The 27,147-nt window shown below is 32.5% G+C and overlaps 3 protein-coding genes across 6 annotated transcripts; 2 read left to right on the forward strand and 1 right to left on the reverse strand.

Annotated features, from left to right (window-relative positions):
* The first annotated feature begins 4,022 nt into the window (after window positions 1-4,022).
* LOC131605835 (cation/H(+) antiporter 4-like) lies at window positions 4,023-6,798 on the forward strand. Its single transcript, XM_058878143.1, has 3 exons — window positions 4,023-4,283; window positions 4,519-5,523; window positions 5,629-6,798. Exons 1-3 carry the CDS (start codon window positions 4,023-4,025, stop codon window positions 6,718-6,720), a joined length of 2,358 nt encoding a protein of 785 aa, XP_058734126.1. The 3' UTR covers window positions 6,721-6,798.
* A 444-nt stretch (window positions 6,799-7,242) lies between these two features.
* LOC131603427 (geranylgeranyl transferase type-2 subunit beta 1) lies at window positions 7,243-10,603 on the reverse strand. Of its 3 annotated transcripts, none has more exons than XM_058875727.1 (10): window positions 10,417-10,603; window positions 10,124-10,189; window positions 9,871-10,021; window positions 9,621-9,737; window positions 9,235-9,301; window positions 8,996-9,144; window positions 8,401-8,534; window positions 8,208-8,306; window positions 8,014-8,089; window positions 7,243-7,506 (listed from the first exon to the last, which is right to left on the reverse strand). In XM_058875727.1, exons 2-10 carry the CDS (start codon window positions 10,175-10,177, stop codon window positions 7,412-7,414), a joined length of 942 nt encoding a protein of 313 aa, XP_058731710.1. In that variant the 5' UTR covers window positions 10,178-10,189; window positions 10,417-10,603; the 3' UTR covers window positions 7,243-7,411. The 3 variants fall into 3 exon arrangements, 2 of the variants coding, with proteins under 2 accessions (XP_058731710.1, XP_058731709.1); XM_058875726.1 differs by having other exon boundaries at window positions 10,316-10,439; XR_009284385.1 differs by lacking the exon at window positions 7,243-7,506 and having other exon boundaries at window positions 8,208-8,316; window positions 10,417-10,574.
* Window positions 10,604-17,331: 6,728 nt separating this feature from the next.
* On the forward strand, window positions 17,332-26,923 carry LOC131603429 (uncharacterized). Of its 2 annotated transcripts, none has more exons than XM_058875730.1 (15): window positions 17,332-17,897; window positions 18,014-18,080; window positions 18,379-18,554; window positions 20,133-20,381; window positions 20,651-20,734; window positions 20,841-20,888; window positions 20,978-21,042; window positions 21,245-21,293; window positions 21,978-22,209; window positions 23,011-23,126; window positions 24,811-24,891; window positions 25,023-25,097; window positions 25,594-25,736; window positions 25,862-26,012; window positions 26,380-26,923. In XM_058875730.1, the coding sequence occupies exons 1-15, from the start codon at window positions 17,430-17,432 to the stop codon at window positions 26,575-26,577; spliced, it is 2,202 nt and encodes a 733-aa protein (XP_058731713.1). In that variant the 5' UTR covers window positions 17,332-17,429; the 3' UTR covers window positions 26,578-26,923. The 2 variants fall into 2 exon arrangements, with proteins under 2 accessions (XP_058731713.1, XP_058731712.1); XM_058875729.1 differs by having other exon boundaries at window positions 17,333-17,897; window positions 23,005-23,126.
* Window positions 26,924-27,147: the final 224 nt, after the last annotated feature.

Below are 27,147 nucleotides of genomic sequence, written 5' to 3' on the forward strand. Positions count from 1 at the left end.
AACTTCCGAAATACTGTTTTCGGAAATGAACTTCCGAAATAAGACAATTTTTTCAAGAAAAAAGGCGTTTTCGGAGATGCATCTCCGAAAACACCTTTTTCTTGCATTTTCGGAAATGCATTTCTGAAGTCAGGGGTAGTATGGGGTTTTCACCAGAGGTGAACTAGAAGGTGGGGAGGTTGGCAAAGAAATTTTCAAACTTTTAACAACAACGCCATTTAAAATAAAGTTGATTTAAAATAAAATCGATTTGAAATAAAGTCTTACAACGCACAGTATTTGCCTGGTGGTATATTCTAAAGCCTGAAAATTTGAGTAAAAGTAAAATCTTATAACATTTTAATTTAATCAATCTCATGTGGAGGTTCTAAATTCAACCTCAATCCTAGACACACAATAGTTTAAAATTTTCTTGAGAAAAATTTACAGGGTGATCCTTCTTAACTTAAGACTACTCTATGCGTAATGCGTGTATAAAGGATATCCTCTTTCTAAAAAAATCCAACTTTTAATAATTTAATTTAGTTGATTTTAAATTTAGATAAATAAGACTAATAGTTTATAAGAAATTTAACTCCCTCCTCTTTCAAAAATATTTTTTTTTTAAAAATAGTTTTTTCCGTTGATGAATCTAAGGAAGCGCGAAACTTGGAATTTTCTCAATTAATTTGGAAAATTCCAAGTTCATGAAATGTTCTGTATCTACATTTACGAAATGATTTGAAATGGTTAGAAAATAGAGTGTTCTGTAGATATATTTATGAAATATTCTATTATATTTTAAATCAATTACATTTCACTTTAAAAGTCAATTTTTATAACAATAATGTAACATCAATTTATAATAGGGTTAAATATGTTTCTAATCCTTATAAATAATCCAAAATCTAGTTTTAGTCCCTATAACATTTTGATTTATTATAAAGGGTTAAATATGTTTCTGGTCCTTATAAATAATCAAAAATCTAGTTTTAGTCCGTATAACATTTTTGTTCAAAGAATGATCCTCATAAAATTTTCCGTCTCCAATTTTGGTTTCTGGTGTCAACTTTCATTAACGGAAGCTGACGTGGCATGCCACATGAAAGACAGCTTGGCAAAAAATTTAAAACGCATTAGTTTACGGGGGTTTTAAACCTCCTTTAAATAAACCCAACAAAGAATTAACAAAGCATTAAATATAAGACACCAATGGAACAATATGAGTTTTTAGTGTTGCAAAGTAAAAACTCTCTTTCAACTTATTTGTACTCATTAACCCAACTCATTAACCTCACGTTTTTAGTTCCAACCAATCAACTTATTTGTACTCTTGATTTTTCTGCACTTTTACTACCAGAACTTGAATGTGAGTTACAACATGTTATGCGGTGAGATTTCGGTTGGTGGAAAATTGCAAAGTCTTGATGTTTATGAATATTTTCATAATAAGTGTTTGTGTGGTTCTCCACTTTCCAACTGTTCCTGATCCGTAAGGAGCTAAATAAAGAAGTACTCTTCGAACCTTAAATACTTGTCATGTTTTTTTATTATATAGCATTCTGATACAAAACAGTAAATTTGACATAGAGTTTTACTTCATATATATCCAAAAAGAATGTAACATTGATATTATCATAAGGATAGTCGAAAAAGTATTTCATGAAATCTAGTGGTAGATACTGAAGTGTGATGTTCTATATATAGATTTATAAATTTACTGTTTGTTTAGTTACTGTCATTATTGAGAGATTGAAAAAATTGAAATGAGAAGGAAATGGAAAGGAAATTGAATGAATTCATTCTTCTCAACTGAATTCATCACCACATAACACATGCATAACAAAGTTATATTGTTCCAGCAAGAAATTTGTCATATCTTGTATCATTAGTAAACTACTTTGCAACACTAAAAACTCATATTGTTCCATTGGTGTCTTATATTTAATGCTTTGTTAATTCTTTGTTGGGTTTATTTAAAGGAGGTTTAAAACCCCCGTAATCTAATGCGTTTTAAATTTTTTGCCAAGCTGCCTTCCATGTGGCATGCCACGTCAGCTTCTGTTAATGAAAGTTGACACCAGAGATCAAAATTGGAGACGAAAATTTTTATGAGGATTATTCATTGAACGAAAATGTTATACGGACTAAAACTAGATTTTTGATTATTTATAGGGACCAGAAACATATTTAACCCTTTATAATAAATCAAAATGTTATAGGGACTAAAACTAGATTTTTGGTTATTTATAGGGACGAGAAACATATTTAACCCTCTATAATAAATCAAAATAGTGCAATTGAGGTTTTCCAATTACTTTGATTTACTATAATTTGATGTTACATTTTTATTAAAAAAAATTAGAGTTTAGGAGTGAAATGTAGTTGATTTAAAAATATAAATGTTTCGTAGGTACATTTAAGGACCACTCAATTTTCAAACTGTTCTATAGATGTAGCTATGGAAGATTTCATGAACTTAATTAATTTAATTGTTTTAACGCTTATAGAAAGAACTAACTTTTTTTTTAAAAATGTACTTCCGAAGATACATCTACGAAAACAGATGACAATTTTACTAATTCTCGGGTAGGCGTCCATGTAGGAAATCATGGGGTCTAGTTAGAAATTCTATTCGCATAAATAAGGGATTGAATTGCATGTAATCTGTAGCCACACAATTGTTAAAAAAAAATATCTTAAAATTAAAAAAATGATAAATAGATTTCATTATAAATTAATTAATATTTGATAAAAATATATATTAATAATAATAATAATAATAATAAGAAGAAAAATAAAATTGCGATAAGTTAATAAACTAAATATGAAAAATGTAATGCCAGCTTAAATTAAAAATAAATAAAAACAATTTGTAAAATTTTGTCCGAGTATCAATGCAAAAAAGATAAATAAATTTATATAAGATTGAAACTCTGATTTAAGGTATGTTTCTTTCAAAGTTTTTAAAAAATGTCTTGGAATGGTATTTCTAGAATTATTATTCCTAGAAATATTATTTCAACTCATGTATTTGGTAGAACTTTTGATTCCTAAAATAATTGTAAAATTGATTTAATTTAAAATTATAAAAAAATAAAAATAATAATAAATGTGAATGATAGTAAGAAGTTATGAGTAGTTAAATTTATTTCCATGAAAATATTGTATTTCCATATTTTAATCATTAAAATAAAAAGAAAATAATCATGTATAAATAAGATTCCAAAAATTAAAAAATATTTTAGAATAATTTTTTAAAATTTGAATCAAACATGAAAATCTAGAATTTCCATAGTCATATTTCAAAAAATATTTTTTTTAAACCATGAAACAAAGACACTCTAAAAAATTATCCCCTATGAATTGAATGAATAAGGCAGGGCCGGCCCAAGGGCCAAGCTGCTAAAGCTCGGACTTTAAGCCTCAAAAGTTTTGGCTTAAAAAAGGCCTCAAATTTTTTTATTTAGATATAAAAATATATAATGACATTTGAATTACATATATTATTGTAGTTGAATTGTTAATATATAAGTCTCTTTTCCTATTGATATTTAGTTTAACTCTTAACAACCACAAAATTAATATTTTGAAATACATTTTAAAGACCTCAATTTAATTGCTTGCCCTCGAACAAGGTTGAATGTAACAGAATGAGGCATGCATGAATAGCTATTTCTAAAATCTCTAATTTTAGTACAAAAGCGAAAATCCACTTATATACCTTTTTTTTTCTTCTTTCACATATCACAAAACATTACCTGTAACTATACTAAAAATCTATTTATATTTTTTAGATAAAATTGAAAACAACTGTGTATTTATATAAAATAAGCTATAAACTCTAAAATTAGCTATTATTACCTCTCTGTTCAAATTTCAAATTTAACTGTTTAGTTGTTCTTATATTTGACACATAATATCTTATTACTATATGATAACAAACTCTCATCATGCAAATATCAAAGCAAAAAAATAATTAAACTTGTTTGATTATTGATTCATTTTCCTTCATTTTTCTCTGTTTGAGAATTTGAAGGAAAATGAATCTTAATATAACTGCAAATAGTAGCATATTCATAATACTTATTCCTCATAATGATACAAACATCAATGTTTGTTCTGCTGCTCCACCAAATATTGTTTCAGATGGAATTTGGGGTGGACAAGACAATGGAAGGGTTCCACTTAGGTCTGCACTTCCTATCTTTGAGTTGCAAGTTGTTGTCATTTTCATTATCACACAAATCTGCAACTTCTTCCTAAGACGTTTGCATTTTCCCGAATTTATCGGTCAAATGATGGTAAGTACTGTTTTTTTATTTCACGATGATTTGATGGAGTCATCGAGGTCGTCTTATGTTTTCAGAGACCCTACATAGGTTTAACTGTGACAAATATTTCATGAGGCTCTATTTAGTCGTAGATTAACTGTGTCAAATTTTAGGTCATATGCGGTAACCTGTGTCTTTTGCACACCCTCAAAGACGGTTTGGGATTCATAATATGTAGCTGAGAAAATTGTGTCCATTTTTGCAGGCTGGCTTAATTCTTGGACCTTCAATTCCGAGTCGGCAATTGGACAAATTTAAGAACATATTGTTTCCATATGGAAGTCAAGATATACTTGCATCAATATCATCAATTGGTTATGCACTTTTCATCTTCATCACTGCTGTGCAAATGGATTTGAGCATGGTGACAAGGACAGGTCACAAGGCTTGGACTTTCGCGGTAGTGGGATTGGCCGTGCCTTTAACCATAAGTTTTTCGGTTCAATCCTCCATGAGTTCATTAACAATTAAATATCTCGAAGACTTGCATGAAGATATTCCTTTTGTGGTTTTATCGCATACTATGATTTCGTTTGCAGTCGTTGCTTCTCTACTCAACGAGCTTAAAATCCTTAACTCCGAACTCGGGAGATTAGCGTTATCGTCGGTGTTGGTGGGCGACATACTAGGAACATCAATCGGATGCCTATCTAATATCATAATGTTACAACATGGGATAGAAAAGAGGATAATATTTGGTATGACGGGGATCGCTTTTGCTCTCTTTGTTCCGTTGATTTTCCGGCCGTTAATGTTTTTGATCATCAAAAATACAAAAGAAGGAAGACCTGTGGATGATGGTTATACCTATATCATCATTGTGCTTGTATGTGGTTTAGGTTGGCTTTCGGTTTACGTAGGCCAAGATTTTATACTTGGTGCATTTGTTTTAGGGTTGGCTGTGCCAGAAGGACCTCCATTAGGAGCTGCATTGGTGAAGAAGCTTCAATTCTTTTGTTCAAGTTTATTTCTGCCTATATTTGTGACCTGTGGTGTGATGAAAGTAGATTTGTCTTTGCCACGTACAGGAAGAGCTTTTGTTGGTATTGGGAGCTTTGTTTTCCTTACACACTTAATCAAAATGATAGCTTATGTTATACCTGCACTTCTTTGCAAAATCCCTTTGAAAGATGCTTTGGCTCTTTCCCTCATTTTGAATGCCAAAGGAACTGTGGATGTTGGTATATTTTCTGGCTTATATGATGATAAGGTAGGTACTGCTATACTTGCTTACATAAGCACTTATTATAATATAAGCACTTATTTTGTATAGGCTATTTTCTTAACAGTTTCATTTGTATGTGCATTGGTGCAGCTTTTTTCTGGACAAACTTATGGAGTGATGATAGTCAGCATAATGATCATATCATGCATAATAAAATGGTCACTCAAGATATTGTATGATCCATCCAGAAAATATGCTGGATATCAGAGAAGGACAATCATGAGCTTAAAACCGGAGGCGGAATTGAGAATACTTGCTTGCATTCACAAACAATATAATATACCGGCTATAACAGATGTTCTTGATATTTGTTCGCCAACAACAGAAAAACCTATCATTGTTGATGCATTGCATCTTATTGAGTTAGTTGGAAGGACATCCCCTATTTTCATCTCGCATCGGCTTCAAAAAACGGTTTCGTGTTCTCATAAGTCTTACTCGGACGATCTCATTCTGGCTTTGGATCTCTATGAACATGAAAACTATGGTGGAGTAACTTCACACACTTTCACAGCCATATCTCCGCCGTCACTTATGCATGAAGATGTTTGTCAACTTGCATTGGACAAAGTTGCATCCATCATAATTCTTCCATTCCATAGAAGATGGACTACTGATGGCACAGTTGAATCCGATGACAAGAATATAAGGGCTTTAAATTGCAAGGTACTCGAAATAGCTCCATGTACAATAGGAATCCTAGTGACTCGTTCTTTGTTACAAAACAACATGTCCATTAAGTTAGCCATGGTTTTTCTTGGTGGAAGAGACGACAGAGAGGCTTTGTGCTTAGTGAAAAGAGCGATAAGAAACACTAGGATTCGTTTGGTTGTGTTCCACCTTGCAGTGGAACAACACATGCCAAACTTGGAGAATCTACTAGATAATGAGGCACTAGATGAAATAAAGAAAATAACACATTATGGCCAGGAAAATGTTCGTTATCAAAAAGTGACTGTAAACGATGGTCCAGCGACATCTGCTATTCTTCGTGATATAGCGAATGAACATGATTTTTTTATTGTTGGGAGAACACATGACTCGGATTTACCTCAGACAGAAGGACTTACAAACTGGAGTGAGTTTTCAGAGTTAGGTGTCATTGGAGATTTGCTTGCTTCACCAGATTTTGAGAGCAGAGCTGGTGTTTTGGTAGTGCAGCAACAAGTCAAAGACAAATAGCTTGTGTAAAAAGACATGTCAAACAACAGAACTGTCTCATTACATGTTATTTAGTACATTAATTTTGTATTTATACAAGTTAGCTACACATTTTTTCAGCTGAATCAGCTATATATTTTTATTCTTATTTTTGTTCTTGCAGTTGTATCAAAATGACTTGATTTGAGAATGAATCACATAAACTGTTTCATTGTCTTTGTTTCATTGCAAGACAGTGAACTTCCACTCAAAAACAACATTTCTGATTTCTCCATTTTCCTCATTTTCTTCATCTAAATATCAAACCATTCTATATCTAATTTAGGTGTTTTAAATTGATGTTCAATTAGCATTTCTATGTTCTTAAGCCTTTATCCAGATTGAATTTTCTACCACCCAGATTGTCTTCAATAAATCAAGTAGGAAAATCTGTCCAATACATTGTGTATCAATCTGTATGTCAAATTGAAACTCCATTTAAGGGATAAAATTTGTGTAGTGAATACATTATTCTGTTTGATTTACTTAAAAACAGTATAATCATGAAAAAATTTATGAGTAGTAACATAAATTTAATGGATAACCGTATCACTGCAAATTTAACTAATAGATGCTCAAACTGTTGATGTTTTACACAGAAAACTTAATGCTACTATTAATAAGAATTGAAGATCTTATGAATCTAAACACAAGACCATATCATTACTTGTCTCTATTTACTAAAGAAAATTTGATTTACAACGTCAACAGGTAGAGCATAAGCTGGGTCTATCGGTTTCAATCCAGGATATTCAAGAAGCGACAGTCCTGCAATAACAAATAAAACAACTTCAGCGTTCATTCTATACATTAATTTCTTTCAAAAAATGTTTAAAATTTCTCTATCGGTTTCAATCCAGGATATTCAAGAAGCGACAGTCCTGCAATGTGACTACTTTCTCATTAGCTCTAAAGCCCGACATTCAATATATAACTTTGCGGGATTTGTAGTTAAGTGGTAAAATTTTCTTTTAAACTTAAATATTATTTTCTATCAAAAATTATTCTAGAAACATTTCTCCATTTCCGCCACCGTGCTTGAACCCTAAGGTTGATCTACAGACAGTTTGGATAAACTTCTCAACAAGCACTTTCGGGAAAATAAAATTGAAAGTATACTATAATGATTATGAGTATATAACTAATAACTTTTTGCATCAGTTGAAATGAGCTTCTACATTTCGACCATTAAAGAAACTTCCTTATCTTACTACTCCATAACGACCTATAAATCAAGAACAAATGAACTAAAAAAAGGAGGGGAAAAAACATTACCGGCCACCCCAAAGTATGTATGAAAGACATCCACAGCATCATCTGGTCTGTCTGAAATTCCACCATTTTCTATGTCCTTATAGTTTCAACATGCATAATATTTCAGAAATTGGTAAAACAAACTCATAATAGTTAACACCAAAAAGAAAAAAAAAGAACATGCTGATTTGTATACACAGATTCCACTAACTAACCTGGCAGTCCAAGATGAACTTTATAAGCTTCTCCTTGCTGATCCAATGAACCCTATCAATCATGATCAGGCTAGATAGAACCCACCATGAGTAACATACCTGACATGATCTAAAAATTGGTAAGACATACTGCAATAAATCTAAACATTTTTTTAAAATGACAATAAACCTAAACTTGAAAAGGTTTACTCACATCAGGTTTTTTCTCTGGACGCCCATTTAGACCTCCGGATTTAACTTGTCGCTCACATAACCACCAACCAAGTAGGTCCTTGTCAATAAGATCTAATGACCCCGTTATAGCAAGGGCCGCCACACAGCAGAAAACTGAAATAGCAAAAGCAATACCTCAAAAGGATGATTCAACATTCAAGTCTACAACAACTCATTTTCATATGGAATTCAGAAAATGGAAAAATTGAAGCAGACTTACTAAACAATGCATTCATTGACTAAAAATTTTGGTTTAATGTATACATTCCTTGAGTGAACAGTCAATACAGTACAGTGTATCAAATATTAACATTTCTAAAACAGAATACCAAATTCTGGCATTAGGCCTCTTAAAGAGGTCACCTAAAGTACATAAACTAACCACTTTGCGTTTAAAAGTTTTAGTGAGATGCTCGGGATACTATTAATTCAGGAAATATTATTTTTTAGTCTTCTCCTACTGTGCATCAGAGGAAAAAGAAAACAACAAATCTTCAGAAGGAATAAAAGGACATGCATTGAATAACATAGAGAAAGTAGTATTTAAGAAAAATGATGAATAATATATAACATACTTTGTCCAGAATGAGATTCCCCACCAGGTGTGCAACCAAAACCACCATCCATGTTTTTGCAACTTAGAATGTATTTCACAGCCTTTTCCACATTTATTCTATCCAAGCGACGTAATATCGATAGACAGCAAATAGCAATGTATGAGAACCTAAGACAAACAAGTCAGGGGATTTTAGTCAAAAAGTGCAGTAATATCAAAGGTATTCAACAAAAAAAAAAAGGGACCTTAAAAAAATACCGGGTATCAACTTCACCCCATATATCCCCTGAAAAAGACCCATCTTCACTTTGCAGGCTGACAATATCTAGCATTAATATTAAGAAACACAACACCCAGTACTATATTTCATAGTTAACTAATTTTCATTATTATAATTTCAGTAACTAACCTATTTAACTGCATCAGAATTCATAACAAATGTCGTTTTATTCATTTCTTTATGAAACATATTGTGTCATTTAAGCACGAGAGAAAAGTATGATAACCAATCAAGGCCACGCATCCTGATAAGTGAACAGTATGATAGTATACAAAAACATCAAAATTGTGCCGGTAACACAAAAAACGTGTGAATAAATATTACAGAACCTTCAAAGTCAGCTAACAGTTGTGTCAAAGGATACAACTCGTCACCTTATCTGCATCAATAACATCGAGCTTATTAAAGAGAGCGAGCACCTGCACGGCACTGAGCGTATACAAGATGTGTGGATCATGTTCAACATTTCCACCAAATCCCCCTTCACAACAACACACATTTCATAAGTTAAGAAAATATCCACACCACCGCCACCACATCAACAACAACAACCAAGCCATATCCGCATCAGAGATGTATAAAAATTGATTCAAATTCTGAAAGTGAACAACAACCTGACTCATGCTGACAACTGATGATCCACGAAACAACCTCATCAACATCGACTGCGTCGAGCTTTCCCAAAATATCAAGAGCAGTTAGTCCCCAGTATGCTCCATTCATCCTCAGATGCTCCATTACCACGGATTCAAAACTATCTTTCTTCTGGAAAACAGAATTAAAAAAACATCAAAATGAATTCAAAGTTCGAAGATAAAAGATAGTAATTAGCAAGTAATGGATCAACAATAAATCGAGTGAAGTAACCTTTTCAACTGATAGTATATATCGAACATGTTTATCAGCAGCTAGGTTTTCCATCTCCGAAGCAAACTATGGCAACTCAAAACAAAATTGTTAGAATAAAATAAAAAATGAGATTCAAGTTCAAGTTCAATGCAGTGAAACTATAGTGATTGTAATGATCTGAAATTGGTGCAGGGAGAGATAGTAAGAAACCTAATTTGAGATTGTTGAGAGTTAATGGAGCATTGCGATTTGGAATCATTTGAGAATTGAAAACAAGAGAGGATTGAAAAATGAATAAGAAAGTTGATTACCGATGTAGTGAGTTGAGAAGAGAAAGGTTGAGAGTGGAGGGAAGGTTTTTCCGGTGCGGCTGAATGGAGTGGCGTGAGAGATGTGAAACGGTTACCGACGCGGTGGGGAAGAAATGGTGCTGATTTGGATGCTGACGTATGAAATTGACAAATTATCTTAACCCTGAAGTTTCTTTGGGTACAGAATGGTACCCGTAATCCAATAGTCTAATGACATTTCATTTTTTTAATAATTTATTTTAAAATGAATTGAAATTTTAAATATTTTTTGTTTAAGGGTGTGTTTGGTTGTAGAGAGAAAGTGTGAAGAGAGAAATAAGTAAGATAGAGTATAAGAAGAGAGAAAGAGATAAGAAATAGAGTAGATGTGTTGTTTGGTATAAAAGAAAGAAGAGAGAAATAAAAGAGAAATAGAGTGTGTTATTTTTGAAAAGACACAAATATCCCTTGAATTAAAAGTATACTACAATATTATTGAAATGTAATTTATTCTTCATCATATTTACATTAATTTCATAAACAAACAAATATTTAAACTCAGCTCTAAAAAATTAATTCATATATAAATTACTTTATTTAATTAACAATTTAATTAATTAATTAATATGAAACAGTGGTATTATTTAAAACAAAACAAAACTGAAAAGAAAATTATAAAATGTACAATTAAAGGTTAAAATAGGAAAAGGTTAAAAATTGAGACACCCTTTCCTCTTTCTTCGCAACATTGAGGAGAAGATAAATGGCGTGGGTCCCACACCAATTTAATCACTCTTCTCTCTTTCTATGTAACACCAAGCAGGAGAAGTACCAAATTTCCTTCATTACTCTCTCGTCTGTCTTTCTCTTGCCTCTACTTCTTGCCTTCCAAGCACACCCTTAAAGTAATACCCAACCAAAATTCATAATATTCAAGAATTTATCCCAAAAAAAAAAAAAAGTTAAAACCTTGCACTCTTAATTAGTAATTACCACTATCAATCTTCTAGCATAAAACCATCCATTATTAAATTAAATGCTAAAGTTTGGACAATAGACTTAATTTTAACATTCCGTAGACGGATCAATTTTATAATGTTTTATCATCTCTTTTTTTTTTATCATTATTGTAAATTTACTATAAGTAATAGTAGATAAATTTTTCTTTATTGAGGTTAGATGTAGTTATCCAAACATTCTTATATCCATCTTAATTATGGGGTTATGCATGTTCTTGTTATTCGTTAATATTGATGATTACCTTCGTTCTTAATCTTTGTTATGAGTTGGCTACTTAAAATTTACTATAATGGTTTTGAACTAATATTGAGAAATATTTTTTATAACTACATTAAAGATTTTCTTCTATTAGATTCTAAACTTTGGACATCGATTTAGGTTTAACATTCTCATAGACTGTCGAATCTTAACATTATCGTATTGGTTAATCGGTTGAGAAATCGTCTATTAAGCAATATGATTGATTTTATGTTATTGTTTAGACATAAACATTATACGGAGAGTGATAGGCAATAATATTAATAGATGACTAAGAATATAGATAATTGATCAAGAAAATACATAAGGATAGGATAATGAAATCTAACCCATAACAATCTAAATTTCATATTTAAATCTTATTTTCATTCCTTATTATTTTAATTTAGTTAACAAACAAAACAAACTTTTTGGATACCTTGCTTAAAATCATAAGAATTACCAAACGATTTTTGATTATCACAACAGTCCATGTGGAAACGATACGAACAAATACTTACTTTTGTTCCGTTAACGATATGACCACAACCTTTTTATAAAGAAGACTCCACCCTTTAATGATGATATACCTCACATTGTCTTTTAACCATCATGCTATGACCACACCTAGGGGTGGCAAAACGGGTCACCCGCCCCGCCTTATGTCCGCCAAAAAAAGAGCGGGACGGACATGCCCGTCAAGTCGAAATGGGTCTAAAAACCAAGCTCGCTCCGCCAAAATGGCGGGTTGACGGGCTGCAGGCTTGCCCGCCTATTTTTTTATTATTTTATTTTTTACATTTTTAATAGATTAATAGACTTTTTTACCTTTCAATTAAATTTTTCACTTATTTTTTATAAACCATCTCTTTAATAAATTTTACTTAAAAAAATATTGCATATATTTACAAATAAATATATAAAGTAAACCATCAAGAATTGGAATTATTAGAATTAACCAACAAAAAGACGTACTTAAGGCGGGATACACTGAACGAATAAGCGAGGCGGGCGACAGGTTTTGGTGGGACGAGCATTGGCGGGCGGGGGGGTTTGGCGGGGTAGACTTTGGTGGACAACGGGCCCAAATCCATACCCAAACTCAGAGACGCATCTGTTTATGGTGATTTCCGGTAAACAACCGCTAGTCTTCCAAACTATAATAAATATGATTTGGTTACTCGCAGGATCGACTAGATTGATCCTAGGACACATAGTCAAGAAGATTGTTATTAATGTTCATTCGAACCATATTCATGATTCGTCTTCTTCAATAAGCGTTGTTCGATTAAAGAACAAATAATCTTGATAATCACTTTGTTATATGTAAGTGTGATTTCAACGAGAAGATAAGTAACATAACATATGAAATTAAAAGGACTATTAAAACGTAAGGAATCTTAAAATGCAGAAACGTTAAAGACTTTGAAAGTAAATAACATGAAAGTAATTCGAAAGTAAATGACATTAAAGTAAAGATACAGAAATGTAAATGGCAAGAAGTAAACGAAATGCAGTAATTCTGGAAGATATTTGAAAACGAAAGATAATACACATGTATTAAAGTGGTGGTGTCATACGTACATTTTCTCAACGAACTCTTTCTCTTAACGCTTGATACTTGAGTAAATATGTGAGTGATTTGTACAAAATGAACACACAGAATCCTAACATTAAGACTCCTATTTATACTAGTTTCGACCTTAACGGTCCTACACTAATCTGCTGCCACGTCTCTCATAAGAACTTCTAGCGACGCCATCTGTTACTTGGACAGTTACGAAACCGTCTTCGAATTTCAAATCTTCCCGCCTGAGTCCGTCTTCGACGCGTGGCAGTGTATTTAAAAACACTACGAAAACACGCTAAGTAGTAATACTTGAATATATTTTATAAATTTTGTCTAAGTCCCCGAAGACACATACTTTCACTAGCTTTCAGTATTCACTATCTTCATAACGAACTTAGAAATCTTTATTCTCGAAGCATGACCATCAGTAGCCATTCTTTTATTTTTAAGGGATGGCCATCAGTAACCATCTTTCCTTCGATTTTCCACTTCTTCGAAGGACAAATATTACAAAATGAAATCTTCAGCTAACAGCATCTTAGAAAGACGAATCTGAACTCTGCACTCAAAGTTTCAGGGGAGCTATTCCCGAATCGATTTCGAACAGAGGAGAAAAGAATCGAACGATGTATCGAAGATATCCCGAATAAATCTTCATCTTCAAGAAGATAGACGAGCAAAGAGGAATGATTCAAAGCTTTGTATTGAAATTTAGGGTTCCCAATTTTGTTTGGATTTCATGATTTCTGTGTTGGTTATTTGTTTGTGCGTGTTTGAGGAGACCGAGTGGGAGCATTTGAGTTTGAATCCGAGAGAGATGACGTTTTCTTGGTTATTGTTTGTTTTGTTTGAGTGAGACTCAGAAGAACAGAGAATACAGAGAGTGAATCGATTGAGTTATGAGGAGAAAAGAGGGAGAGAACCGAATGAGGCAGAGAGAGAGAAATTGAGGATTTTTTGTGTGTGTAGTAGTGTTCTATTTTGTTGGTTTGGTTACAGATATATAGAAGCAGAGAGAGATGACGTTTGAGAATAACAAAGGAACCATGTTGTTGTTGAAGCAGATGGAAAAATTGAAGAAGGTATGAACAGTGAGAAGGTTGAGGGTAAAATTGTCTTTACATAAATCAATAAATACATGTGGCATTTAAAGAAAATGAAAAAAAAACATAAAAACAATAACACATCAGCATTTTGGATGATTTGGCATGGGGAAGGTTTTAATAGTGACTTTTTCAAAATTATAGGGTCGTCCAGGTGACTTTTTTTTTTACAGGGGAGTTTTTGTAAAGGCCCCATATGGCAGGAGGATAAATAGCTATTAACCCTATTTTTTATGTTACTTTTAATAAAATTACTTTTTAGATATCTCATAGTTATAATTTGTTTTTTATGGGAAGATGAACTTGATATTGAAATCAGATATAAGATAAATGTATTACTTTATGTTTCACACTCAACTATAGTGCAACATTCATTTGATTGTAAATGTTATTAAATCATCTAGAACATTGTGAAAAAGTTTGGGATGTCGTGATAGGTGCTAGTCAAAATATTTTCACATGTGTAGTAGAAGAGTTCTTTTGTGGCTTGCATTGTCAAATCCAAAATTCCTCATTATACTCGTAGTATACTTGGTTTGAGATACAAAAATGTTGTCTTCCATCTGCTTAACTCAAAGACCAAGAAAATAAGTGAATTCTCTTACAAGACTCATCTCAAATTCAGACTTCATTTATTGGACAAAATGCTCCACCATCTAGTTTGACATTCTATCAAATACAATGTCATAAAAAAAAAGCTATCATGAGCTTTCCTTTATCATCAACATGTATACACGTGATCTGGAAAAGTGGAAGCAATGAACCCATTTGGTTGCTCTACATGGACTTCTTCATTAAGATTCCCATTTGAATCTGGTGATGACTCTGTCATTCAGATTTCCTATGACATTTTCAATGGGATGGTCCTTCTAAATTCTGATAGACGCTCCCTTATTGGTGGGAGTTTCTCTAACATTTATGCATTCAGACATTAATTGATTAGATTTTTACAATATCAACATTAATTAGATTTAAATTAATAGTAAATTCAATCTCATCTTATTAACAAAACATAATATATCCAATCTAAATTAACCAAAAAAAAGAAAATTACAATAGTGGAATGACAAATCCTATCCCACTAAATTAACAAATGAAAGAAAAAATAAAATAAATGACATGAAATTTTGTCACTTACACAACAGATGTCCTAACAACACACAATATCAAGACAAATGTTATAACATTTGCTGACTGACAGCACAAATATCAAAACATAAATAAACTGTAGAATGATAAATAACACAAGTAATTGTTAACCCAGTTCATTGCAAGAACACCTAATTTGGGGGCTATCAAGCCAGAAAGGAAATTCACTACTAGTAGTAGTAATTTAAAGCCTAAACAGTCTCAGTTTACAACTTCTCTCTCAATCCCTACCCAATGCAACTTCTACCTAAAAATCAACATCTAGATATGAGAAATCGACATCCCACCTCCAATCACCGCAATGATAAACACAACCACACAATCCGTGATCAGAGGAACCAAATAAAAAAAGATTACACTTTCAAGTAAATAATACTTAGTCTTGCTTCACAACTACAAATAAAAACAATACTTGATCTTGCTTAAAAGCTTTGATCAAGAACAATACTTAACTCTTTTGCACATACAGTTTCTATTCATGAATGCTTGCAAAACTAGATTTCCTAAGTCCTTATTTATAGTCTCTTGCAGTATGGGCTTGAACTCTAAAATAAATCTAATCTTCTCCTTTTTGAAAACAACTACAAGATCTTGCACAAAATAGGAACAAATCAAATCAAACCAAATCATAGTTTTATAAAAGAAATAAGATTATTTTTTCTAAAAACCAAAACAAATATGCATTTGTCCTATACACTCCTTAAATATTTTATTCAACTTATGCGTAATGGCAAATTATTTTGACAAAATAAAATATACCACTACCTAAGTAAAATAACAAACTCTTTGGCCAATAACTTCCTCATAGTTAAGCATAAAGTCCCAAAGTCTAACAATCCTATTAGTCATATAGAATTTCAATTTTTTATAAGGAATATTGCATATTTGTCCGTATATTTTAACATTCAAAGCTTAGCTATTAAAAATAGAATTGTAAAGAAGAAAATTTAAATAAAAAAAAAAGAAAAAACAATAAAGAAAGAGAAATTTAGTCTACATGTTATTAAGGGACTATCAAATGTAAAAGGAGGCAAACTTGAAGGGCTAAAATCAAGCAATTAAAAACTTAAGGGACAAAAATTAAGCAATTAGAAAATTTAGGGGACCAAAATCAAACAATTTAAACATGAGAGACCAAAATCAAACAATTTAGAAATTTAGGGTTAAAGAAATTTATTATAATGTAATTATTATCTTTAATTTTGTTGATTGCATTAGTTTTAAATTCCTATTGCATTAGTTATTATAAGTGTTTAATGAAACATTACATAATCATTGTTTGTAAAACCCCAAGCTGAGCGAGTAGGCGGAGTAGCAACATGCAGGTAACATCATTCATTCTCGCTCTTACTTTGTATTTGCACTCTGAATGCTATTTCTCTTCACTTTGGCATCAGAGTACGTTGCAGGTACACCCCCTTGTTTACAAAGATCCAGCTTGTTGTAGACCAGAAAAATCCATTTGACCAGGTACGATCACATTTTATTAATTTATATCATGTTTAAACTTGCAGGTGGACGTCACTTATTATTTAAAAAAATTGTTATAATATAATTATTATCGATTATTATTTTTAATTGTTGATTGCATTACATTCTCATTCATATTTAATTTTTTTCTTCCAAGTATCACCATGAATTTACTCTTTAGAATTTCGTTCGACTCAAAAAAAGAAAATTTATGTTTTTATGTTGTATTCAAATTTTGTGATATTTATTTATTTTTATATGTTTTGTTAATTTATATTCATATTTTTCTTTATAAAAATGCAATATCCATCCATATTTTGTCCCGTGCGTGGGATGCATGGGTGAAAGTACTAATTATAATAAATAAGTGTTTAATGAAACATAAACAATCTATGTTTTTAAAACCCCAAGCTGAGCGAGTAGCAACAGACAGTGTAAGCGTTTGAGAGCCTGAACACTCCAAACACTCTACCAGCATCAACAAAATGGGACCAAAAAGCAAAACGAAGAAGACGGATCTTCTACAAACCCTCGGCGACTTCACCAGCAAAGATAATTGGGACAATTTCTTCACCATCCGCCCCGACTCTTTCGAATGGTACGCCGAATGGCCTCACCTAAGGGATCCACTCATCTCCCTCCTCCAAACCCTAACTCCTCTTCCGTCGTCTCTTCCTATCCTCGTCCCCGCTTGCGGCAACTCTCGCCTCTCCGAACACCTCTACGACGCCGGCTACACTTCGATCACTAACGTTGATTTCTCCAAAGTTGTTATTTCCAATATGCTCCGAAGTAACATCCGTGCTCGGCCTCTCATGCGGTGGCGTGTCATGGACATCACCGCCATGCAGTTTGAAGATGAGTCTTTCGGTGCTGTTATTGATAAAGGTGGATTGGATGCATTGATGGAGCCAGAGCTTGGTCCTAGTTTGGGAAATCAGTATCTCTCTGAGGTTTATTTATTTATTTATTTATTTATTTTCTTTTTATCTATTTATCTAATTAATTTGTGGTGGATTTTGAATTTGAATGTTTGCTATTTGTGAAATTGTTCTGGATTGTGTTTTAGGTCAAGAGAGTTTTAAAGCCTGGGGGAAAGTTTGTGTGCCTTACCTTGGCCGAACCTCATGTACTCGGTTAGTTTATTCATCTATTCTGTTTGACTTTAAAAATGCGAAAAGTATATGTTGCGTAGACTGTGGAAAATGTTATTGAAAACACTGCCTGGTTGTGATGGTGTTCTGTTTTCGGTTGATCTTCTGCAAGTATTTTATGCTTTTAGTGTTGCAAATCAATGCGAACATTTTATCGCAAAACTACTCCTATCTCTTGAAACATGTAATTGCGCCTGCTATTTTCTGTTAATTTGATTTTACGTTGATTGTAGTGAACTTGGAAAGGGAAATTTATTAGTTGGCAATTCACTCTTTTCAGATATACTTTTCTCAAAGTTTCGACTTGGGTGGAAAATGAGTGTTGATGCCATACCTTTGGACCCTTCTAGCAAACTTCAAACATTTATGGTGGTTGTGGAGAAGGAGCTGTCGACTACAGTACACCAGATTACATCGTTACTTCATAATACTTCCCTTCATTGTAATTCAAAACAGGTAGAATATCTGGGTTAATTATGCTTTTTTGTTCAGTTAGTCAAGTGCACAAGTTCTTTCCTGTAATAAGTATTCAAGGAAGGATGTACTTGAGATTTTTTAGCTGCATACATATTATTTTTTAAGCTGCCAAGAGTAATATGTGTGTGTATAGAGAGCAATTATTATTTTGTTTATTTTAGATAGGGCAGGAGGAACATAGATATATGCTCTGAATAATTTGAGAATGGATCAATTAGATGCATGTAAAGTATTAAACATCAATATTGTATACTTATAGATAAAACCGGGTTAAGCAATGGGTAGTAAATAGTAATAGTACTACGCTACTACTAATACAAGCCCAACACCACTAATACAGTAACCCTAATCAAATTAGGAAAGGTAAATAGATTAAAAACCATAATAAAATTAGGGATAAGGATAACTCTAGGTTGCCTGTCAATTATTCGACATACTAATTCTATTGTATATGCGTATAATTATAAAGATATTCTTTAGATCTGCGTTGCATAGGTACGGGTGAGTACCCAGTACCCGGTACGGAATACAACATTTTTAGAAAAACCAAGGTACGGGTACGTTAGTATAAATTCTTTAAAATATAATTATAAAAACAACAAAAACATTATATTATTTAAATAACAACAAAATATTAAAATTAAAAAAGAATTTACTTAAAAAAGTTAATATCTACGCAATAGCATAAATAAATCACACTTAAAAAGTATCAATAAATCATGAAATTATGACTGAATATTAATATTTTTATCTCCAATATCATTAAAAAGAGCAGCTTCTAGTTCAGGTTCATCGAGAGAAAGACTAGCAACTTCAAGAATATCTGCACCATCAAAATAAATCTCATTCATCTCCACCAATATCTAACATTTTTGTTGCTCCTTCGTTATAAACCTTACTCTTTTTCCGAGAGAAGACGGAGATTTGTACGAACAAAAACCAAATCCTCAGCCTTCTTTGGATTGATAGTGTGTTTGGATACGCGTTGGAATTGCCAAAAGCACGGTGAACTTTCGCGTTAACGCAAAAGCTTAGTTTCGTAGCTTCTCAATTTTCACGGTAGCATAGCTTTGAATCGCGCGAAAAGAGTGTTGGACGTGTATCCAAACATACTATGAGTCTATTTCTTTTCAATGAATGAATAAATCTATATGTGCTACAATTTCTCTCGACATAGAAGGTGAAGAACTTGGGTATGAAAGAAGTTTAAATGCAATAGATTAGTTTTTCTTTCACTTTTTTTCATTTATAAATAGAATCAGTAACCTAATTTTTACCCAGTAAAAAAAAAATCCAAATTATATCATGAAAAAAATTAAAAAAGTTGAGTACGTGGTACCAAATGTGTACCGGTTGGTGTCCCAACTTGAAAAAAAAATTGGTACGACTTCGGTGCGTACAAGTACCTGGTACTTTATCTAAAATGGAGTTCCCGTGCTTCACAACTTTAGATTGTATGAGATATTTTATAGCTATATTCCATTCTGTTAATATTTATTACATACTCTTTTACTATCTATTATCTAATGTTTATGTTTTTTTATTTCCTTTCTCTAGGCTTTGGGACTTCGTGAGTTTCTTCAAAATGAGAACCAAGTTCGTGAAAAATTATCCAGTAGCTCTGATAAATTATACTCTATGGAAGATGTGCAAGAGGATTTGACAAAAATTTCCCAAGGTCGGCGGTTGCAACTGACATTGGGTGGCCAAGGATGCTCTGTTTTCTCTTATAGAGCCGTAGTTCTTGACGCTGAAGAACAGTCTGACCCATTTACATATCACTGCGGGGTTTTCATTGTGCCTAAGGTGTGTCTTTGCAGCATAACAAACCTCATCTGATCGGACGAGGTTTGGTTGTGTAGTTATGCTTGCATCTAGGATCACATTAATGCTATTGCAAACAATGTAGGCCATATGGATACTAGTTCAGTGATTGGCGGGTGGAAGGATTTTTTACCATTTATTGTTTTCTTCCTTCATTTGTTTCTCTTTTGTCTTATAATATATGTTTTTGGATCAAGACTAGCAGCGATATGCATTATGATTGAATTTCATATCTGAATGTTAAATCCCAGATCCGTGCTCCTGAATGGCTCTTCTTTTCTGAAGAAGGACAATGGATGGTGGTCAGAAGCTCTAAAGCAGCTCGTCTCATAATGGTACTATGTCATTAACTTGATGAAATGACATTTGCTGTTACTTTTTAGTTTTTTTTTTTGTTTGTTACTCTTATAATTGAAGTTCTTGAGCAAATCTCGATTTTAGGTTTTCTTGGACACCAGCCATACTAATGCCACCATGGATGAGATTAAGGTATAAACCTCATCTTAGGTTATGCTTCCACGAACACACCATTCTAACAGCTTAACTATTACTGAATTTCATTTGTTAACCCTTTTCAGAAGGACTTGTCTCCACTGGTTAAACAATTGGAACCTAATGAAAATGACAGTGGAGCTCAAATACCGTTCGTATCTTGTACCAGTTTTCCTCCATTTTGAACAATTTTAATCGAAGTATTCATTGCTCTGTTAAATCTATTGATGCTAAAATATTCAAATGTGTTAACTGTTATTACTATATTTTAAGCCATCTTTCTAGGTGGTGTTGTCATGCTTACGCTCATGAATTGTGGTTTTTCTCATAAATAAATTCTTGAATGTGTGCAGTTTCTTGATGGCAAGTGATGGGATCAAGAAGCGAAATATTGTTCACCAGGTTAAAAACAATAGCCAAAATGCTATTTCTATGTTTTTATTTTGTTGAAGTGCGACTCCTTAATTGCAATTTAAATGTACTGCATGGAAAAAAAGGGCACAGTTTATCAACCTGATTCGTGTGTATAAAAGTAACCTACTTCTACATTACTTGGTTTCTAGAGAGTTATTGCTGTGTTTTTCCTTTTCTTAGCTTTTACTCATTTTTGTTTTAATATAAGAACAACTTTTGCGAGAATATGAAGAGAAAATGTTAGAAAGAGAAAATAGGTTAATGAACCTTCCTAAACAAAAGAATAAAACAGAAGGTAACAATGAAGATAAATTTAATGCAGATAGCTGCCGTGTCTGTCAATATACATGTTAGTGAGATACATGCACATGCACTCACCACTCAGCACTCAACACTAAATAAGCAGTTTTATGCTATTTTAATTTTGTGGCAAAGAAATGTTCCAAAAACACGAGTAATGCTGAACCAAGTAATCCTAAAGTACTACCCGTGGCAAGGTCTAAAAGTAAGGAAAGATGTCAATAGAATGGCTAAATGATCACGTGTGAAGTGTAAACATCTTCATTAACTGGATCCTCATATATTGGATACTCATTCAAGTGATTCACCTGCTTTATCTTAAATTATCATCATATTCTCATAATATCATCCATAATTATCTGTGTTTTGCAGACCACATCTCCATTAACTGGATCAATTATTGTTGAAGATGTAGTTTATGAAAATGTTGACAGTGAAGTCAGTTGTATCTTTCCTTCTCAAGAGTTGATGTTTCGACGCCTTGTATTTGAAAGAGCTGCAAATTTGGTCCAGTCTGAAACTTTGCTAATAGATGAACATTCTACAAAATTGGTTGGTGAGACAGTGAAGAGGAAAGCCAACTCATCCTCTAAATCTAAGAAAGGTGGGTCTCAAAGAAAGAATGATGGTATTAGTTGAACTCACTATTTAATATTCATTTCTCAACTTGCCAATTCCTTATAGTTAATATATTGTATACGATTAAGAGGAATGTGGACCTCATGATAGTTTCCCCTCTATATCTCTAATATTTTTTTCCTCACAAGTATCATTGGAAATACTTTATTTAGCAGTATAGTTTTGCATACTTCTTTGCTGTGCTTCCTTTGCCTTTGATGATAGGCCAAATGTTTTGATGCCTAGTTTGAAATCTGGCCTAAACAATGTCTAGTCGGTGTAGGGGTTTGGAAGGCTCGTTGGAAATTATATTAAACCATAAAATAATATGCTTCTCGAAACATTGCCATAATTATTCTTTCCTAGTCTATTTGATTACTACTGGGCTCAATTGGACACTGCTCACATAATGATCTGAAGAATTTCACCTGACTTTTAAGCATGGGATTATTGTAAAATCTATTGACATCAAACTCCATATTACTCCAAAATTAAAACCACCCTTTTTAAAAGTGTAATTAATTTTGAAAACATATTCTATTTGTTTCATGAAAAAAATGTTTAAGTTGTGTTCATAGTTTGCTCTTTTGTAGTGTCAAACTTGATTTTGATGGAGATAGCATCTTCTTTAGCATTTGTTGAATTTTAAGTTAATTCTGTTATCAGAGTATTTTTTTTTATAAAAAAAATCTATTCACTATTTTTTATGTTACAATATTTTGCTTACTGCCTTTATAACTTCAGACTTTTGCCATTATAATGTTTACTATTGGTGTTGCAGGAGCAGATAACCAGTTGACTGTCTATCATGGCTATGTAGCTAGTTCTTATCATTCAGGGATTATTTCAGGATTCACGTTAATATCCTCTTACATGGAAAATGTTGCATCAAGTGGGAAAACGGCAAGTATTTACTTTTATTTGGGAAAATTACAAACTTTACCTCTCGTGTATGGTCAAGCCGTCAAGGATGTTCCAAAAGCAGTTTATGAGCAATCACTTACTGACTAGTAATTGATTGTTTATAAATTAAATTTTCTATACAAGAAATTCCTTTTTCTTGTGTAATTTTCCTCTTAATTTTTGATTTACATGAGGAACACTTTTAAGGGGGTGTGTGGCAGGTGATTTTATAAGTTACGATGTATTTTTTTCTCCTTCTTTTAAAACTAGTCTGGTTAGCTAGAATAGTTAGAGTCAGAGTTAGTAACTTTCATTCAGTTATTTCTGATTGCTATGAAAGAGCCCCTAACTTACTCAGTATATAAACAGAAATTTTCTCTTCTCATAAATGAAAATTCACATACTTCCGTAGATTCAGAATTTGTATTTCTCAACTTTTGTCTGATCTTTGGAACTCTTACAATCCATGTATACAACAACTGATTTTTGTCAAAGCTGATACCCCAATATTGGCGCTTCAAACTATTTCACATCTGAAGTCTAGAATATTCAGCAACCTGCTCCACATGAAGGAACAGACCAAATTGTAGTTGGTAATAGGAGGAAAGACATTTCTTCTTCATCCTTCACTTCCTCCTGGTTTTCCTTTCTTTAGAAACCCAATCTTATTAGAGTACATGCAGCGTATCTACATTCCCTGTCTAGGATAAAAGTTAGTTACAATCCTGCAGCAAACTAGAACTCACTCCATTATGATTATTAATGCTGAGTCAGCATTAGTGTAACTAGAGAGAATTTTGTTGCTATCTGTTATGAAATTACAACTAAACTACAAGATGTGTGCAGTTGGTTATATATAGGACCACTAGCTTCTATGCATTAGTTACACTAATGCTGTTATAATCATAATGAAGCTAGTCCAAATTGTTACATCATTGTAACTAACTTGGCTTATCCTAGACAGATACACTGCATATACTCTAATAAGTCTTGCCTTTCAGAACTCTATACAAACCCTCACATAATCAAAATATTTGGATAAACGTAAGAAAAATTCCCGAGAACTACAATGTCTATTGAGTTCCATCCTAACTCGTGCTTTGTCAACACTTAGGTTTTCCATGAAATTGCTTTTGGATGAGTTGTATACAATGATAGGCTTTTCAATTCTCACTTCTGCCATTTCCTCCAATCCTAACTCAGTCCAATTTACCTCATGTTCTTACTGCTGTAACTAAACAACAACAAAAACCAAGCCTTATCACACTATGGGGTTGACTACATGGATCGATCAACTTCCGCCATAATATTCTATCCAGGATCTGTTGTAACTACACATACTGTAAATACTATTTCTTGATCCTGTGTGGCATTCACTGTGTGGCATCATAGAATGTACCACTCCAATGATACCACACTCAAAATTATACTCAACAGGTGTTTTCATGTTCACAGTTTTAGTAAAAGCAATTTAACAAGGATTTTTTTTTCCTTTTCTCTTGATCTTTTCTCTTTTTAATAATATTTCTTTTTCTAAAAAAGTTAAACATCTATGGTTTTTGTTGTTGAATTTTAATAGAAAATAGAATTTACAGGCAAAATTAACATGTTATGACATTCTTTACATGCTTTGAAACATGGTTTTGCTATAATGTATTCTTAGTTACCCAGTGCCATATCTCAGGTAAAAGCTGTAATCATAGGTCTTGGAGCAGGTTTACTTCCCATGTTTCTTCACAGTTGTATCCCTGTTTTGGAAATCGAGGTAAGCTATATTATTTCAGTTATGAGGCTAGGGGCAATACAAATTTTGTCTAGACCCAATTCTAAATGATTATTTTTAGAATGATTTTCTATGATATCATTTGGCTTGATATTAGTTATAAATATCCACAGGCAGTAGAGTTAGACCCTGTAGTTGCTCATATTGCAAGGGAATACTTCAGTTTTGTTGAGGATAAACGCTTAAAGGTAGTTAATAGTCTTCTGTGACCTTCTCTTCTCAGCTTTGATAAACGTAGCTTATGTTTGGGAAAGCATTTTCCCTATACACGATTTTGATTAAAAATGATTTTGTTAAATACCTTTTATTAAAATTGACTCTATATTTGAACTTTTTACTCTAAGCAAGTTTTCTGGAAAACTCTGTAAATATACTTTTTACCACTTGAAGTAAAACTGAGATTTAGAGGAAAAATCAATTCTGATACAAACTAAATAATGTTGACAGTTGCAAACAGATATTTTGATTTAGCATTACTTTATTACATGTATGGAGAATTGTAAAATGTCGTCACAGCAAAAAAAAAAAAACTAGTTCAGTTTTTATTTGGGACCGGACCACCTGACCAGTTTCCAGAATATTAAGACAACCACAATAAAATTTATGATTTTGATGAATCAGTTTTATGATGGGGATTTCATAATATTCTCTACTAAATTAAATTCAATTGTATTGGGTATCCAGGTGCATATAGCTGATGGGATTCAATTTATTCGAGAGAGTACTAGTTCTGGAGCAAATGGTAGTTCAACTACTTCTCATGCAGAAGGTGTAGAAGATACAAAAGTTGATATAATTATTGTTGATGCTGACTCTTCAGACCCAAGGTGAAATCTATGCATTTAGTTATTACATTAGGCTATCATAGACGGCCATAAAAGGGTGCTACAATAGTGTATTGTTTATTTAATGATTTAATGAATGCTACTTAACCATTACATATTCTGGACAGCTCTGGACTGGCATGCCCCGCCCCGGATTTTCTGGAAGAATCTTTTCTTGAGACTGTAAAGGAAAAACTTTCAGAGGAAGGTCTCTTTGTTGTCAATTTGGTGTCGCGGTCCCAAGCCATCAAGGAAACGGCTCTCTTGAAAATGAAAAAGGTACAAACAAATTATTAGTATGATAACTGTTGATCCATGCTTTGATTCTTTCTAGTATGACATTTCATATTTTTCACTAAGAGGGGAGGCATTTTATTGTTCTTGTTTGTTGAAAATGTTTCACCCTGTATATATTGCTATACAACATGAAACTATTCATTTTATATTTAATTTTGATCTGCTGATAGTGTAACAACTCGTTATACCATGGCTTGTCCACTAACAGCATGGTCATTGTGTTGATTACTGTATTTAGAGACTAATTATTGTGTATTATTATTATTATTATTATTATTATTATTATTATTATTATTATTATTATTATTATTATTATTATTATTATTTAATTTCTGTTGTCTTGACATAGGTCTTCAGCCATGTCTTTTGCCTCCAATTTGACGAGGATGTAAATGAGATTCATTTTGCTCTTAAATCAGAGTCATGTATTGAGGATAACAGCTTTTCGGAAGCATCTCTCAAACTTGAGAAATTGTTGAAGTTCAATCACCCTGAGATAGGTCAGAAGATTATTAATGCTACAAAGAACATCAGACGTTTGAAGTGAAGCACAGCTACCCTTCCTACTGATTGGGATAACTATTTTCTGGGAAACTGTTGTCATCAAGAACTGTTTAGCTCGCCAGAATAAAATGTTCCTGAAAATTATTTTCAAGATGTCTGTGTATAAATTATTGTGCCCTGGTTTCGGAAGATGAATGTTTAAGTTATTTTTCTGGATTTTGCGAGTGTCCTGTGTGTGTTATTAGCAAGCCTCAATGTAGTAGTTTTACATGAATGTTTCTGATGGTAGGGATATACAAAGGAAAAATAAACAGTTTTTACTATGCACGTTTTCATATTGTCAAGAAAAAACTAGTCGGATGATTTTAAGATAATGTTGGTTGGCATTACTTGGGTAATTTCTTTTATTGCATTACTTCGATTAATTTCAATGTTAATGAACCATACTCAAATTAGGATTCTGACAAAAATGACCATATAAGCAATGAGACGGACACCACAAAAAGATGACCATATAAGCAATGAGACAGACACCATAAAAGACTTTTAATGATCCACTGAAATCACATTTAGTGGAATAATGAATAAGAATTTTATGTTTAACGTTACAAGA

The sequence above is a fragment of the Vicia villosa genome, linkage group LG5, assembly GCF_029867415.1.
Source record: "Vicia villosa cultivar HV-30 ecotype Madison, WI linkage group LG5, Vvil1.0, whole genome shotgun sequence".
Taxonomy (NCBI): domain Eukaryota; kingdom Viridiplantae; phylum Streptophyta; class Magnoliopsida; order Fabales; family Fabaceae; genus Vicia; species Vicia villosa.

Coding starts and splice junctions, on each gene's coding strand:
- LOC131605835 (XM_058878143.1), top strand. CDS start 4,023: ATGAATCTTAATATAACTGCAAATAGTAGCATATTCATAATACTTATT. Junction 4,284..4,518: donor AATTTATCGGTCAAATGATG/GTAAGTACTGTT, acceptor CCATTTTTGCAG/GCTGGCTTAATTCTTGGACC. Junction 5,524..5,628: donor CTGGCTTATATGATGATAAG/GTAGGTACTGCT, acceptor GCATTGGTGCAG/CTTTTTTCTGGACAAACTTA.
- LOC131603427 (XM_058875727.1), bottom strand. CDS start 10,177: ATGGAAAACCTAGCTGCTGATAAACATGTTCGATATATACTATCAGTT. Junction 9,738..9,870: donor CAGTTGTCAGCATGAGTCAG/GTTGTTGTTCAC, acceptor GTTGTTGTGAAG/GGGGATTTGGTGGAAATGTT. Junction 7,507..8,013: donor TACATACTTTGGGGTGGCCG/GTAATGTTTTTT, acceptor TTGTTATTGCAG/GACTGTCGCTTCTTGAATAT.
- LOC131603429 (XM_058875729.1), top strand. CDS start 17,430: ATGGGACCAAAAAGCAAAACGAAGAAGACGGATCTTCTACAAACCCTC. Junction 21,043..21,244: donor GACAGTGGAGCTCAAATACC/GTTCGTATCTTG, acceptor GAATGTGTGCAG/TTTCTTGATGGCAAGTGATG. Junction 23,127..24,810: donor TTGCATCAAGTGGGAAAACG/GCAAGTATTTAC, acceptor GCCATATCTCAG/GTAAAAGCTGTAATCATAGG.